General features: G+C 38.7%; 2 protein-coding genes across 5 annotated transcripts in view; one reads left to right on the top strand and one right to left on the bottom strand.

Moving 5' to 3' along the window:
- The window catches only part of LOC142962336 (obscurin-like protein 1), a 29,204-nt gene extending 25,012 nt beyond the window's left edge, over positions 1-4,192 (top strand). The window contains exons 20-23 of the mRNA XM_076102805.1: positions 1,281-1,442; positions 1,682-1,786; positions 2,065-2,331; positions 3,474-4,192. Coding sequence (XP_075958920.1) covers positions 1,281-1,442; positions 1,682-1,786; positions 2,065-2,331; positions 3,474-3,751 — 812 coding nt within the window. The 3' untranslated portion in view covers positions 3,752-4,192. The remainder of the gene's footprint in view (positions 1-1,280; positions 1,443-1,681; positions 1,787-2,064; positions 2,332-3,473) is intronic.
- Positions 4,193-7,432: 3,240 nt separating this feature from the next.
- LOC142964809 (carboxy-terminal domain RNA polymerase II polypeptide A small phosphatase 1-like) overlaps positions 7,433-14,460 on the bottom strand; it is a 27,605-nt gene continuing 20,577 nt past the window's right edge. For all 4 annotated transcript variants that reach the window (XM_076105356.1, XM_076105347.1, XM_076105365.1 and 1 more), the window contains 4 exons: positions 14,010-14,066; positions 12,047-12,139; positions 9,423-9,608; positions 7,433-9,267 (listed from right to left, as the gene is read on the bottom strand). In XM_076105356.1, the coding sequence (XP_075961471.1) occupies positions 9,112-9,267; positions 9,423-9,608; positions 12,047-12,139; positions 14,010-14,066 (492 nt within the window). In that variant the 3' untranslated portion in view covers positions 7,433-9,111. The remainder of the gene's footprint in view (positions 9,268-9,422; positions 9,609-12,046; positions 12,140-14,009; positions 14,067-14,460) is intronic.

Genomic DNA, 14,460 nt, shown 5'->3' with positions numbered 1-14,460 from the left:
ACACAGATACACATTTACGGTAAAATAACACTTAAGAAAAATCTCATAAAACAGGGAAATGAAGAACAGAGACCGGCAGACATTTTGACGTTCCATAACAGTAAAATCAATGGTGTAATTATTAAAATAAATAATGAATGGATTCACTTTAGCATTGCTTGTATCCTGCATGACATTGCACTTTGACGCTGCTGTGAAAAAGTACTATGAAAGAGTGCTTTCAGGCAATTCACAGTAGCTAGATAAATTCACAGAATGGCAACACTTCCAGTGGAGTTAGTTTAGTAATGCCAGGTTGGATAATGGAAACAGTTACCATGTACTCACAAGGCCAGATAAGTCCTGTCATCTTCGTTGAGGTTAGCTGCTGTTAGCCACTTCTTTGTTAGCTGCTAGAACTTCTCTTAATGTTAGAGACTTAATTATTTCCCCTGGACAACTGTTATATCCATTTGGCCAACAGTTAACTTTTTGTTTTTATACATTCATCAGTAAATCAAATAAATAAGCTGATAACCCCCATAACTAGGTAGGCTGCTAGCTTGAGAAGTGTAAAATATGGCAGACATTCGTTTCAGGTTTGGGTCACTCACACAGGTGATTTCAGCTATGGCTGATTAGACTTTTTCTCAGGATTATGTGGGCGTGTACATATTAAACTTGATTGACATCTCTCTCTCTCGCTCTCTCTCTCTCGCTCTCCTGAAGACTGAACCTGTTAGGGCGGGACAAATAACGCTTTTATCCTTCTTATTGGTACATGGAGTTCGGTGACCTCAGCAAAGCTCCACCTACAACCTCAGCAGAGGTCTAATTAGCCAAAGTAATTGAAAACACCTGTGTGGGTGTGTTAGGTTTTACAGTCATGCTGCTGGACAAATGTGTAATTGCTCAAAGCTTATATAGCAAAACTGCACTCAGGTGGACAGTTGGAAGCCAGTAGAATAATGTACATAAATCCAATATTACTAGCACAAAACACATACATCACAAAGTACTGTGTTTGAGTAGAAATTCATTGTAAGGATATTTAATATAATTAGGTAATTTTCTCACCACGAACTCATGTAAAATATTTTTTTCTCTCGTTACTATTACTGAACGTATCAGTTGTATTGGTATTGTTCCTTCCTGCTTCGTCTTCTTACGAAAAAGAAGCTTAGTGATTATTGTGGATGTCATATTTTTCTCTTTGCTTTGATACTGTTAAGAGGTGCCCATTTCAGTCCTAAATACCCCTTTATGTTTATTCTCATCGTTATTCTCATTTATTCTATCAGAGCGCGAGCTGCTGATCCTGCAGGGCCCGAAGGGCTTGGACATCCAGGAGGACCAGAACGCGGTGTTTGTTTGTGAGCTCTCCGTGGAGAACATGCCAGGAGAGTGGTACAGAAACGGGGAGAGGATACAACCCACCAGCACCATCAAGATCCGGCAGGAAGGTCGGCTTCAAAATCACGAACGCGCAATTGATAATTCCTGCACAACTCTGCTGATGATGTTGTGCTTATCGACTGTAAAAGAGATACTCAATAAGAAAATGTACTAGAACACCTAAAAAGGAGACATTTGTAAATCTGTAAATAACATCTGGAATTGCATATTTGTTTTGGGGCCAATACGATTGAGCCGACTATCGTTTTGCTTATTATTTATCCTGACAATTTTATTCTTATTTTAGGCACCAAACATTTTCTCCTCATGTGCAATGTGAAGGCAGAGGACTCTGGAGAGATCAAGTTTGTCTCCAGACATATTGAATCTGTCGCTTACCTGGAGGTGGAAGGTATTATGAATGTATATGTTTCTAAGTGCTCCAAAAAAAAGTATGTATACTCTTTATGAAAATGAATAATAGTGTGCATAAAGTTACTTCTATTAAATATTCATCAATTTATTAGGGTTGACAAATGTTTGGAGACCCAACTCCAAGAAGCACCTATGAGCTATGAGTTTGTGCTGTTGATTTGGATGAGCTCATATTGTTGTGTGGGCATATGATATTAGTCTTCTATAAAGTCAGAGTTTATTTTGGGAATCTTAACTGCACGTTGTCCGTTTCAGAGCTTCCTCTGAACATCGTGAAACCCCTGCAGGACACGACCGCCCTCGAGAAGAGCCGTGTGCTCCTCGACTGCACCGTGTCCAACCCCAGATGCAGCATCCGCTGGTACAAAGGCAGCAACGTCATCCTGCCCTCCGAGCGCTTTGAGATCTGCAGCGAAGGCTGCTATCGCAAACTGATCCTCCAGCAGGTGGTGCTAGATGACGAGGGCACGTACAGCGTGCAGGTCGGGGAGTACTCTTGCTCCGCCAAACTGACAGTGGAGGGTAAGGGAGCCTATGATCAATGTCAAGCACTGCGGGATTTTGCAGCCAAACTTTTTCAAATATATATATATTTTTTTAAATTGTAAATTCATTGTACAATATAATCTGTGTGATACAACACCATCCAGAGCAGAAAATATGTAATCTTACTTTCAAAACCCGTCAGAAATACAGCTTTACAAGGCTATTTGCTAGCAGGATCGTATGTGTCGATACTGTACAACTGCTGTTGTTATTGGTATGGGTTAATAATCCTATACTAAGTATTTGTAGTACTTAGAAATGCCAAGATTTAAATGATCATAGCCCCCACAATGGAACATCGTCTGCACAACACCCTCAAAGAGTGTTTCAAAGTGCATGGGAGTGTAACGTCTCACACACAACCGTTAGAGCTCCATCTACTGTCAAAGCAAAGCTAACGCATGAATTTGCTCCAATTGTAATGGGACACTGTATTTACCCCCCATTTCTTTTCACATGGCTGTTTTCCTTTCACTCTTGCCTTGTTTTAATTGAAAGTGTCCATTTGCAGTAGCTTCTTTCGTAATCAAAGAACCCTTAAAGAGTTTAAAGGTGGCTGTTGTGTTCAACTTGAATTAACATCAGTTACAGTCGGCGCAAACTGAGTCACAGTCATTCACTTTAGTCGAAAGGCTGCTTTGGTGTTGTGCATGCTGGTCTGGTGTTGTGCATGCTGGTCTGCTGTTGTGCATGCTGGTCTGGTGTTGTGCATGCTGGTCTGGTGTTGTGCATGCTGGTCTGCTGTTGTGCATGCTGGTCACACACTTGAATAAAGCAGAGACATCGTTAATGTCATTAGTAACACCTGTGCTTTTAGCTAATCAAGCCAGTCTAAATGACTGCTGTGGAAAATGCCTGTATATGCAGAGCTGAAACATATATTAATGACTAAACCATGAGCTCAGAAATAAAGGGAGAAAGCAAAAACAGACTCTGGTTCAGGGGTTACGGGGGAAAGATCTACCACTCATCACTTTGTACAAGAAATTAAGAAAAAAGCTTTCAGTAATAGGACAAAGACTGACTGAAAGACTCACCAGAATCAAATACTAACTCTGCTCTAATGAATATGTGTTGTTCGTTGACTACTTTCCCCCCTCTGTTGTGCACTCACTCAGCCCAGTCACCTTTGATGGTCAGAGAGCTGAGGGACGTGGAGGTCGTGGCCCCCGACGAAGCCTGCTTTGAATGCGAGGTCTCGGTGCCGGTCCTCAAAGCTCCCGTGTGGAGTCTGAACAGGGAGCCCTTACAGCCGAGCTCTCGGGTACTGCTGGAGAAGATGGGCACGGTGCACAGGCTGACCCTCAGACAAACCTCCCCGGACATGAGCGGAGAGGTGGAGTTCACCTCTGGGAAAGCGAAAAGCAGAGCCCAGCTTCGGGTACGGAGTAAGTGAAAGAAGTCGCTGTTTGAGGGCATTTTGTGTTTTTGTTTTTTTTGGGGGGAGGGCAGTTTACACGAAATTCATTTTGAAATGCATTTACATTTCAACTAAATTTACATTGCCAGTAAAAGTCAAAAGGTTTGGATTTATGTATACGAGACTCATAAAAGACTATAGTGTAAGTATGACTCCTTCATGGATGAACAGTTCCATGTTATCACACTGTTTGGATGCATCTGTGCAACAAGATTTCAAATCATACACAAATATTTCTAAATAATCTCTTTCATATGACAGATTATAATGCAGCACAATGCAGCACACAATATAAAGTCGATGGCATCCTAATTTTTTTCATATCCAATAATATAGTTTGTGTCCTTGGACATGCCATTGTATTAGCTGGAGGAATCAGGCTCCTTACTGCCATCTGTGATAACGCCATTGGTTGAAAGTGACTTACTACATGTATTAAACTACTGTACTTAAGTACAATATTGAGGTACATTTACTTCCCTTGAGTATTTGCATTTTCTGCTACTTTATACTTCTTCTCCACTTCTCCAAAACCCTTTTACTCCATTACATTTATTTGATAACTAAAGTTACTTTGCAGATTCAGATCAATGATACAAAATATAATCAACAAATAAATGATGATGTATTATAGATGATTAAACTTTCTCGATCCCTGGGAGGAAGCTATGCAGCAGATGAAGTATGTAAGGTGGTAAAAAGTATCCCCACTGCCCATCTTCAACATTAATGCATCAGTAATAATAATTAATTTCATTCTGAAATGGGCAATTCTGGATTATGAATACTTTTACTTTTCACACTGTCCGTATATTTTGATTCCAATACGTCTGCACTTGTACTTCAGTTAAAGAAAAAATAAACACATGACTTTTACTTGTAACAAAGTATTTCTACACTATGGTACTTTTAATAAGTACCAGATCTGAGTAGTATTTCCCGCATTGGGTCACACTCACCAACTGACCAACTGGTGAAACATTGAAACTCAGTGATGTCATTCATAAAAACAACCACTAGATGGAGGTAATTTCAAACTTTTGAGTTTGCTCGTATGACTAAAGAAACATCACAGTAGTGGATGTAGTGACTCCATGCAGAAAGTAGAAGTACATGTATGCTGTAATGCTGTCGTAGTTTTTACTCATTAAACTATTCAACTAAAAAGCCATATTTGCATTAGAAGCACCACAGAAAAAAAACAAAGAACATCAAAAGAACATAAATCCATCAGACTGACCCTGAATTGTCAGGATGGCGTGTTTGTGTTGCCTGACTTGGCACTGCATACGCAGCAATAAATACAGCAAATGTTTTGGCTCCCGAGAGTGCTAAATTCTGTAAATAATATTGAGTGTTTATGATACTACTCAATCTTCAGGCATGTAGGTCAGGCAATATGGAGCGCATACACATCTCAAGCCATTTAAATGTGTAAGAGAGCAAACTATTTTTAGTTTTATTAAGTTGGCTTTAAATAAAAGAGTATTATGTTCAATCGTCTGGCGCAGTTTGTGAACCTTTCGTGAATGCATTGAGCTTTAAGACTGCAGCACGACCAGGAGTCACGCTCAGCTGAGGAAATGAATATGGTCACAAACAATTCGTTAGTCATAAGCAGAGGTGGAGAGTAACTACTGTACTGGGATACTTGTAGTTAAGTACTTCTACTTTATACTCCTACTTCATTACACCTTTCTGATTCAGATTAATAATACAGAATTTGATTAACAAATACAATGATGATATATAATTATAGGTTAAGATGTGGCAAGACTTTTACATGTTACAGAGTATTTGTACACAGTAGTATGGCTACTTTTACCTGAGGTAAGCAATAAGGCCATATGATGTTTACGTATATCGTGTGGTTTATAATTTGTTGGTTTGGTCTTCTATTTCCAATCCAATTTATATCCGGAAGGCAAGAAAAATCCTCAGGTTGGAGGTTTGAAGTTTAATCAAGCGTCTCAGTGGTTCCCAACCTGCGAGTTTGCAAGTGTTCTCGAGATTATTAAGGGTAGAAAGAAAGAAAAATGTTGATTGTTGGTCAAATACTGGATAATTTTAGCTCTTTAAGCCTTTAATAATCCTTCAAATGAAACAATCCGTGAAGGAAAAATCCCTCTTTGGTCAAACTACTCCCAGCTCAGGTCCATAACTAAGTAACAAGGGTTTTAAAGGCTCACATGCCAAAAGGCTTTGGAACCACTGGTGTAGAGTAAAGAAAGTGCAGTTTTAATTGAAAAGTTGTTTCAGCTATTTGCAACAGGCTTTTATATATATGTTTAGTAAAAACTAGCTATTGCGTAATAGACATGTTACACCAGACAGGTTTACACAGACAGAATCAGGTCAAACTTGACCGATGCTCTCTGGTTCTCAGGCTAATTTGTTTTTCTCTGTTCGAATTTCACAGGTGATCCATGAGTGACGTCTTCTATCTGTCCTCACCTAATTGACATGGATGGATTTATCATATTGATGCTTTTAAGTTGTAACATTGACATTGCTTATGTATTGACAAACAGTACGTCTATAAACGTGGTTTAAACAGGGTTGTGATGGATTTTCTTGCGGTTAATTCAGGGAGTGGATTTTCTTTCATTAACGTGCTTTGAAGAATTTTCTTTTATGAAATTTCTGTTCATATAATATATAAAGGTTGTCATAGTCAGTGTGTGTGTGTGAGTACATTTCAAACAGTTACTTTATCATGATGCAAATTGCAGTTTGGATGTAAATAATGTCCTGTGTGTAACTGGTCTGACTGTAACCATGTTATGGAGGTTTAAACTTGATGTGTATTTATGCCAATAAATATCTTAGTTGAAAACTAAAGAAACAAGCGGAAAGAACAAGTACATGGTTAGGAAGATACGAGAACGGAAAGTCTCGAAAGTTGAGTGCAATCAACCCACAATACATGTAAAGAGACGTTTGCTTCAAATACTAATGTAGAGCAAAAACAGAATCTCTTGAAGGTATGATCATCTTTGTGAGTCTTTTATGATATGTCCCTATTTAAGATATTTGTCAGTTTAAAAACAAAACACATATGCTTTACACATATCTTTAACCATAACTTAGTTGCAGTCTACATGTGCAATTGTGCTAGTTATTACGCAATATAATCTGATTTGCACACATTTTAATTTCCCCATATATCAGTGTGGTTTTGTGCAGCTGTTGTTTTCAGTGTGACCACATAAGAAACACAGTCGACTACAGCCATGTCTCCATATCAAATTTAGATGTTAGAATGGATCATCCAAGCAACGATTCATTACATTTAACAATTCACATCTCTTCATCGGTTGTCAATTGTATAGAATGTTTTTTTTTTTTTTTACGTTTTGATGAAAAGTTTGAATGAAAGGCAATTCTGTCTTGCAGCAAGGGGCTTGTGATGTAAATACATTGGGCCAAAAATCTGGTCATTTAGAAAATAAATAGGTTAAGAAATGACTTGATCACCTTGATTGATAATCAGGGCATGCTAGTTGTATTGTGCTTGAACTTAACGGAGAATGATAGTCGTTTTCATATGAAACCTGTTCCATATTCCATTTTTTTTTCATTGACTTGTGTCCACCTCTGCCATGTTGTGCTGAGCGTTGAGGTATGTGAAAAAAAAGGTACTGTCGTAAAATGTGACCCGTTTCAATAAAACATGCTTTATTGATGCATGGTAAAAACAGCTCTAGTTGTCTCTTTTTTTACAATCAGCAGCAATTTAAAAACTCACTTGTTTGAGCAGTTTTCTTTACTTGAGTCAAAATGTTAATACTCTTGTTGCATACAGTAAAAAAAAAAGTGAAAACATAATTAAAAGACAGGTTATGGTTTTTCACTTATGGTTTTTCACTTATTGTCAAAGTATCTTTTTTTCCCCAAATCTCACACTGACACAGTCACACACACGTACAAATATACACACACTCACTCCAGACCGAGTTTAAGTAAATCAGGGCTCCAGCATTGTCTGGCACAAGTTACCTCAATGAAACTGTATTTACAGCTTGATACGGCACTACAATGACTCCATTATGGTCTTGCACGAATAAAAAGTTTAGTGATCAAAGTGTGCTTTCAAATTAAGTGTCAATCTTCTTTAGGTTGGCGTAGCAGGTTACAGCCGCCTCCTGCACACTGTGTACAAGATTGCATTAATGATGGGCCGCACACTGTGGTAGCCAACTCAACTAAAAGCTCCTAATAAACGAAAAAACAAATATCAAAATAACGTCAGGTAAAATAGCATTAAAACCAAATCAAAACAACTACCTGATATACTGTATGTACAAAATCAATCTCACCATTCTTTCCGCAGTGGTGAGTCTGTGAAAGGTCCAATCAGTACGCAGTCGACCTGTTTTCTTAGTGCTAATCCAGAACAGTCCAAAAGATCCAGATCTTACAGCTTTTTTTTTTCTGATAATGGTATGAGATTAACTAATGAATAAGATTAGGGTGTTTTGTGACTGAACTGGGCGTAAGAAAACATACTAAAAAGGGTTATTACACAATAGAACATTCGTGATTAAATCTTATCAGTCATCTGTAATGTAGTGATTAAGGACAACAATCAATGGCAGTGGATTCCCACGATTACTGTTCCGGTTTCTTTTCAATCTAAAAATGCAAATGCTGAAGTGTATGGTGTCTTTTTGGACCCACATTCCTACCACACACTGCATTTGTTCGAAGCTTTCCAAAGACATACAGGAGGTGCACATCAAAAATGTCTGTTCCTTAGTGAAATGTGCAAAAATATGTTATTGATATTATTAAACCAACATTTTCTAATGTTAATGATTGTCTTTTACTACACATACATTTGCCCCTTTTTAGGCAAAAAAAGTAAGTTAATGGGGTTTAAGGATCAGTCTTCAATAACTTGTTAAATTAAGCATTATCACATATAATACTATTCTGAAATGAAGATGACCGAACAACAACCCAGCACACTTACACGGGTCACTGCTGTCACATAAGGACAACAACAACAACAATACACTAGCTGCACTGCAAAAGATATCTACAGAAGTCATTGAATCTGATATTCAGTCCTTATCTAGCATTACAGAGAAGAAAAGAAAAACATATTTGGATTGGATAACTTTCAATGCTGAAATACCAAACCCTGCTGGAAGATTGCTGTTCACCTTTTGTTATGCAATAGACTGTACGAACACCAGATTAAATGAGGCTTTTTTTTTTTTGCAGTGTGGTCCTTGTAAATGGAAGCAGCGTGGAGCCTGCGGCCCACCGGCCTCCGTGGCCCCGTGACGGCAGCTGCTGGTGATTGTTTTCATCCTAGTGTCCTGCCTCTGTTAACTTGAAGTCCTCTGCTGCTGCTGCTGCTGCTGCTGCTGCTGCTGCTGCAGGAAGTCATAGATGTCGTCCACTTTGCTTAGTCTCTCAAAGAAGGGGATAAGATCGAGGAGCTCGGTGTCGGACATGTCGTCAAACCAGGATACTACAGGAACCTGGAGGTTTGAAGAAGCAAGATACGGTGGAATTAGAAGACCTTTTCAATATCCCACAGTACTTAATAGTATCCAATTGTATTAATATTGCAGATTTTAGAGAACAATATAAATGCATGTTGTGTTTTGCAGAGAAAGACACATAAATGACATACTGCGTTTTCGGGATGGAAGATGTAGGAAGCTGGGGAGTTATCAATGATGATGACCTTGTTGAGTTCTCTCCCTAAACGGCTCAAGTCTTTAACGTAGTTCCCTTTGTGGAAGACGCACGACTCCCGGAACAGACGGTTCTGGAAAGCCCCCCATTTGTCCAACAGGTCTGACACAGGATCCGCGTACTATAGTAGCAGGAGAAAACCAGGGGATTATGTATGGGTGTGTTCATTTGAATTGAACTTTACATGACTTATGAGAAATACTAGACTAAAGTGAGTAAAACATGTCGACTGTGAATGGGAGAAAAGAACCACATAAAACAAACACGGACAACTGAAGTAAAATGGTAACGCATGCTGTAGGATTTCCTCAAAAGTCCCAACACGGCAATATTTTTTTCTAATTTTATTTGTAAACAGTCTCCTATATTCACACTAGACAACAGTATTAACAACTAGTTCGTTATTTACACCAGCAGACAGTTTTAGGAAATAGTTCCCTATTTACACCAGCAGACCGCATTAGCAAATAGTTCCCTATTTACACCAGCAGACCGCATTAACAAATAGTTCCCTATTTACACTAGACACATTTACACAGTATTAGCAAATAGTTCCCTATTTACACTAGACAACAGTATTAGCAAATAGTTCCCTATTTACACTAGACAACAGTATTAGCAAATAGTTCGTTATTTACACTAGACAACAGTATTAGCAAATAGTTCCCCATTTACACTAAAAAGTATTAGCAAATAGTTCCCTATTTACACTAGACAACAGTATTAACAACTAGTTCCCTATTTACACCAGCAGGCCGTATTAACAAATAGTTCCCCATTTACACTAGACAACAGTATTAGCAAATAGTTCCCTATTTACACTAGACAACAGTATTAGCAAATAGTTCGTTATTTACACTAGACAACAGTATTAGCAAATAGTTTGTTATTTACACTAGACAACAGTATTAGCAAATAGTTTGTTATTTACACCAGCAGACAGTTTTAGGAAATAGTTCCCTATTTACACCAGCAGACCGCATTAACAAATAGTTCCCTATTTACACTAGACAACAGTATTAGCAAATAGTTCCCTATTTACACCAGCAGACCGCATTAACAAATAGTTCCCTATTTACACTAGACACATTTACACAGTATTAGCAAATAGTTCCCTATTTACACTAGACAAAAGTATTAACTAGTTCCCTATTTACACCAGCAGGCCGTATTAGCAAATAGTTCCCCATTTACACTAAACAGTATTAGCAAATAGTTCCCTATTTACACTAGACAACAGTATTAGCAAATAGTTCCCTATTTACACTAGCAGACCGCATTAGCAAATAGTTCCCCATTTACACTAGACAACAGTATTAGCAAATAGTTCCCTATTTACACCAGCAGACCGCATTAACAAATAGTTCCCTATTTACACTAGACAACAGTATTAGCAAATAGTTCGTTATTTACACTAGACAACAGTATTAGCAAATAGTTCCCTATTTACACTATCAGACCGCATTAGCAAATAGTTCCCCATTTACACTAGACAACAGTATTAGCAAATAGTTCCCTATTTACACCAGCAGACCGCATTAACAAATAGTTCCCTATTTACACTAGACAACAGTATTAGCAAATAGTTCGTTATTTACACTAGACAACAGTATTAGCAAATAGTTCGTTATTTACACTAAACAGTATTAACAAATAGTTCCCCATTTACGCTAGACAACAGTATTAACAAATAGTTCCCCATTTACACCAGTTTTGGGAAATAGTTCCTTATTTACACAAGCAGACTGTATTAACAAATAGTTCCCTATTTACACTTGTAGACAGAATTAGCAATTAGTTCCCTATTCACACCAGCAAACTGTATTAGCACTTCCCTATTAATACCAGCAAAGCTAGTTCCCTATCTACACCAGACGAAAGTTTTAGTAAACAGCTCTTTTTTGCACTAGCAAACAATACTAGCAAACACTTCCCTATTTACACCAGCAGACACACAGCAACATTAGCAATAATTTAAGTCGTGTTCATCAGGTAGCTCTGCTATTAGTCTCAACCAACTCCTGAGGGAAATATCTGTTTTTTTAGCTGCTAAATGCTCAACTTTGTTCACTAGCTAGTCGCCATCTATGTTTGTTGTTTTATCGTAAGCCCAGTAAAGTCGAACATTACAGCTTACACAAACCCACAACCAACCTACATCAAGTTCAATTTCAATGCACAGAACCTTCATGTCAGGTACAGAGAAGTGCTATCTGCAACATGTAAGCGTGGACGTTTTCATAACATGAAAAAGTGGCATCTGTACGTGCTGTTGAGAGACATGGCAACTTCGACGTAATTAATCAAGTGTGAAGGAGTCACTGAGCCACGACCGACCAAATGTTTCACAAAGTTAAGTTGAGGCTAACGCAGTTTGAAGTAAATGTGAGAGGTTGAAATGTCCGTGCAATCGCCTGACAGGTATCATAAATAAATCTTCATGTGCGAGGGTGTATGTGAAAGGTTACAATTCAAACACAGAAATGACACTTCTACAACACTATATAATGAGTCACATTTTTAAGCGTAAGCTGAACAGAATACGGACAGCGTTCTCACCTTGGATAAGCTTGCGGTGAACAAGACGCACTCGAACAATTCTCCCATCCTTTTGAGGAATTCGTCGACGTGGGGTCTCTTTAACACATACACCTGGGGGGAGATATGAAAGGCATAGGAGTATGAAATCAACAGCTGTTGCCCCACATGCTTTACCTTTTAAAGAGAACTTATAAAAAGACAAACTACACATGAGGAAGGAAATGGTAATCCTACTTCTGACCTGTGTGTCCAGATATTCTGAAGACAGTTTATTAAAACTTTCATTATCAAGAGATCTTATTGGATGACAAGGATTGATTTACATTTTATGGTGTTCAGGGCCGTCTAACGATGACTATAATGACACTTATTAATGAAAATGTTACTCTTGTACGTTTGCGCAGGGAAAGAAAGATGGCATCCTCGATGTCTTTGTTCTTTATAAACATTGTGTAACAAACAGGAGGGGGTTGACACGCAGTGAGAGTCTCTCTGCGATATCATCTGCCTGTTAAACGTGATGCCTTGACCCCCAGACGTATACTTTTTGCCATATCTCACAGGCACTTTATTCCATCATTCCATTTTTTCATGACTTTGTCATTCAATTTTTTCCTCATGACTTCATATCATTGTTTTCTCTTTCTGTGTTAATAAGTGCTTTTTAAATACCAATGTATTGGGGTAATGAGGGGCCCCAGTCAAAAGCACCCAATTGCAGCCTATGCAGTTGTAATAGATGCAATTGAATAAATAGATCAAACGTTTGCCATGGGTCCTAATTTAAAGTATGACACAGACTCAGATGTAGCAGACATAGATTTCCTCATGTGCTCCACCTGTTTTCGTTTTACACAATATGCATATTAACGGTGACTTTTCCTAAAATAATAATAAGTTTCCTTCAGATGGCATTAATTACATGAATAATAATGTTTTGAGAAGACATAAGGTAACATTTGGCTATTGTGGTTGATTCTTACGGTAATTAATTATTGTGGTCGGTAGTCCTTATAAGTTAAATACAGTAGGTTGGTAGGATGAGGGTTATAATGATATATTTATAGTTATTGTCATGGTTATTGATCTTGGTGTGGACGGCCCTTTACCCACTGCGAGCACTAATCTTTGCTACCGTTAACATTATTTTCTTTTGTATGCTGATAATTCTATGTTGCTAAAACGACATCAAAAACCGCAAAACACAAAGCTGTAATATCCAACCCGAGAACATCTCATCTAACCACCCCAACAGTTCTCTAAAACGTCTTCTGCTACGATGCTGGCGGCCTCGTTTCTGAACCAAGTCATCCCGAACAGGCTTTCCCCACTTTAACAAGCCTATCCTGGATTACTTGAAACAGACGCAGGCCCTTTGGACAAACAAAGCTCCTCTTGTCTTCAGGGAGGCCCAGCACAACATTGAATGCCTGCAGGTGAATAGCCAGTGCCATTCCCCAGCACCGATGAGCAGGACGTAATATGCGCCGCAGTGCGAGATTGATGGCCAGTGATTTCTGAGAAGCCTGCCAGGGTTTCCTCATTTCGTCAGGCCACGTAAATAGCCACCTGCTGCTTGGAGCCGTCAACAGAGCGGGCTACAGCACTGTCAGGCGGCTAGCACAGTGCAAACCATGGAGGAGTTCTGAATTCTACTCCCTTACTTTTGTATTTGAAGGCTCGTAAGAGTTCATAAATCATCCTACTGTTCAGGTCAGATGGTGTCTTGCACAATTTTTGTATGGTTGCCGGTGTGATAGGCAGTGCAGTAATGGTCAGAACACATAAACGGTGCTTTGTATCAATCCTGCTTTCACAAAGTTTGACACAAATCTTTGGGGCTCTTATCAGGAAACCCATCAAGCTTGTAGAAACTTCCAATGATGGCTGCTTCAGGCGTCAACGTTGTGGTGATGTGACTGAAGCAACACGAGAAGACGACAGCGTATGAAATGACCACGTCAGCATATAAAGTGCCTACCTGGTGAACTGTTCCATCAATTTCCACTGGAATGATAAAATCAGCATTGTTCACTGGCTGTTGAAGACAAAAGCAGAGCTGTTAAAACACACAAATTTAATTTAACACATTTAATCTCCAAAGGAAATCAACTTTTTTTTTCTCCATAGAGATGTGAGCGATGGCAACAAATCTGAAAGGATGTGTCAAACAGACGCAAAGACGCCACCTCAGCGTCTTTTAAATCACACAATACAGAAAATAGCATGACCCTTGTCACTTGCATCATTGAAATGTGGGTGCTACAGAAAGTGATAAGGGTCATAAAATATCTGGTTTATTCAGGCAGTTCTCACATCTGAAATATGCTTCTCAAATGTTCGTATCACCACAAGCATGTTCTGTATAAGGCATTACGGCAGGGCCGAAATTATACTATGAGGTAATGCAAGTTAGACAGGACATATACATC

The sequence above is a fragment of the Anarhichas minor genome, unplaced genomic scaffold (genome assembly GCF_050575085.1).
Source record: "Anarhichas minor isolate MPS153535 unplaced genomic scaffold, ASM5057508v1 ptg000004l, whole genome shotgun sequence".
Classification (NCBI taxonomy): domain Eukaryota; kingdom Metazoa; phylum Chordata; class Actinopteri; order Perciformes; family Anarhichadidae; genus Anarhichas; species Anarhichas minor.
Note: the sequence above shows the minus strand (reverse complement) of the source record. Positions and strands in the feature narration are given on the sequence as shown.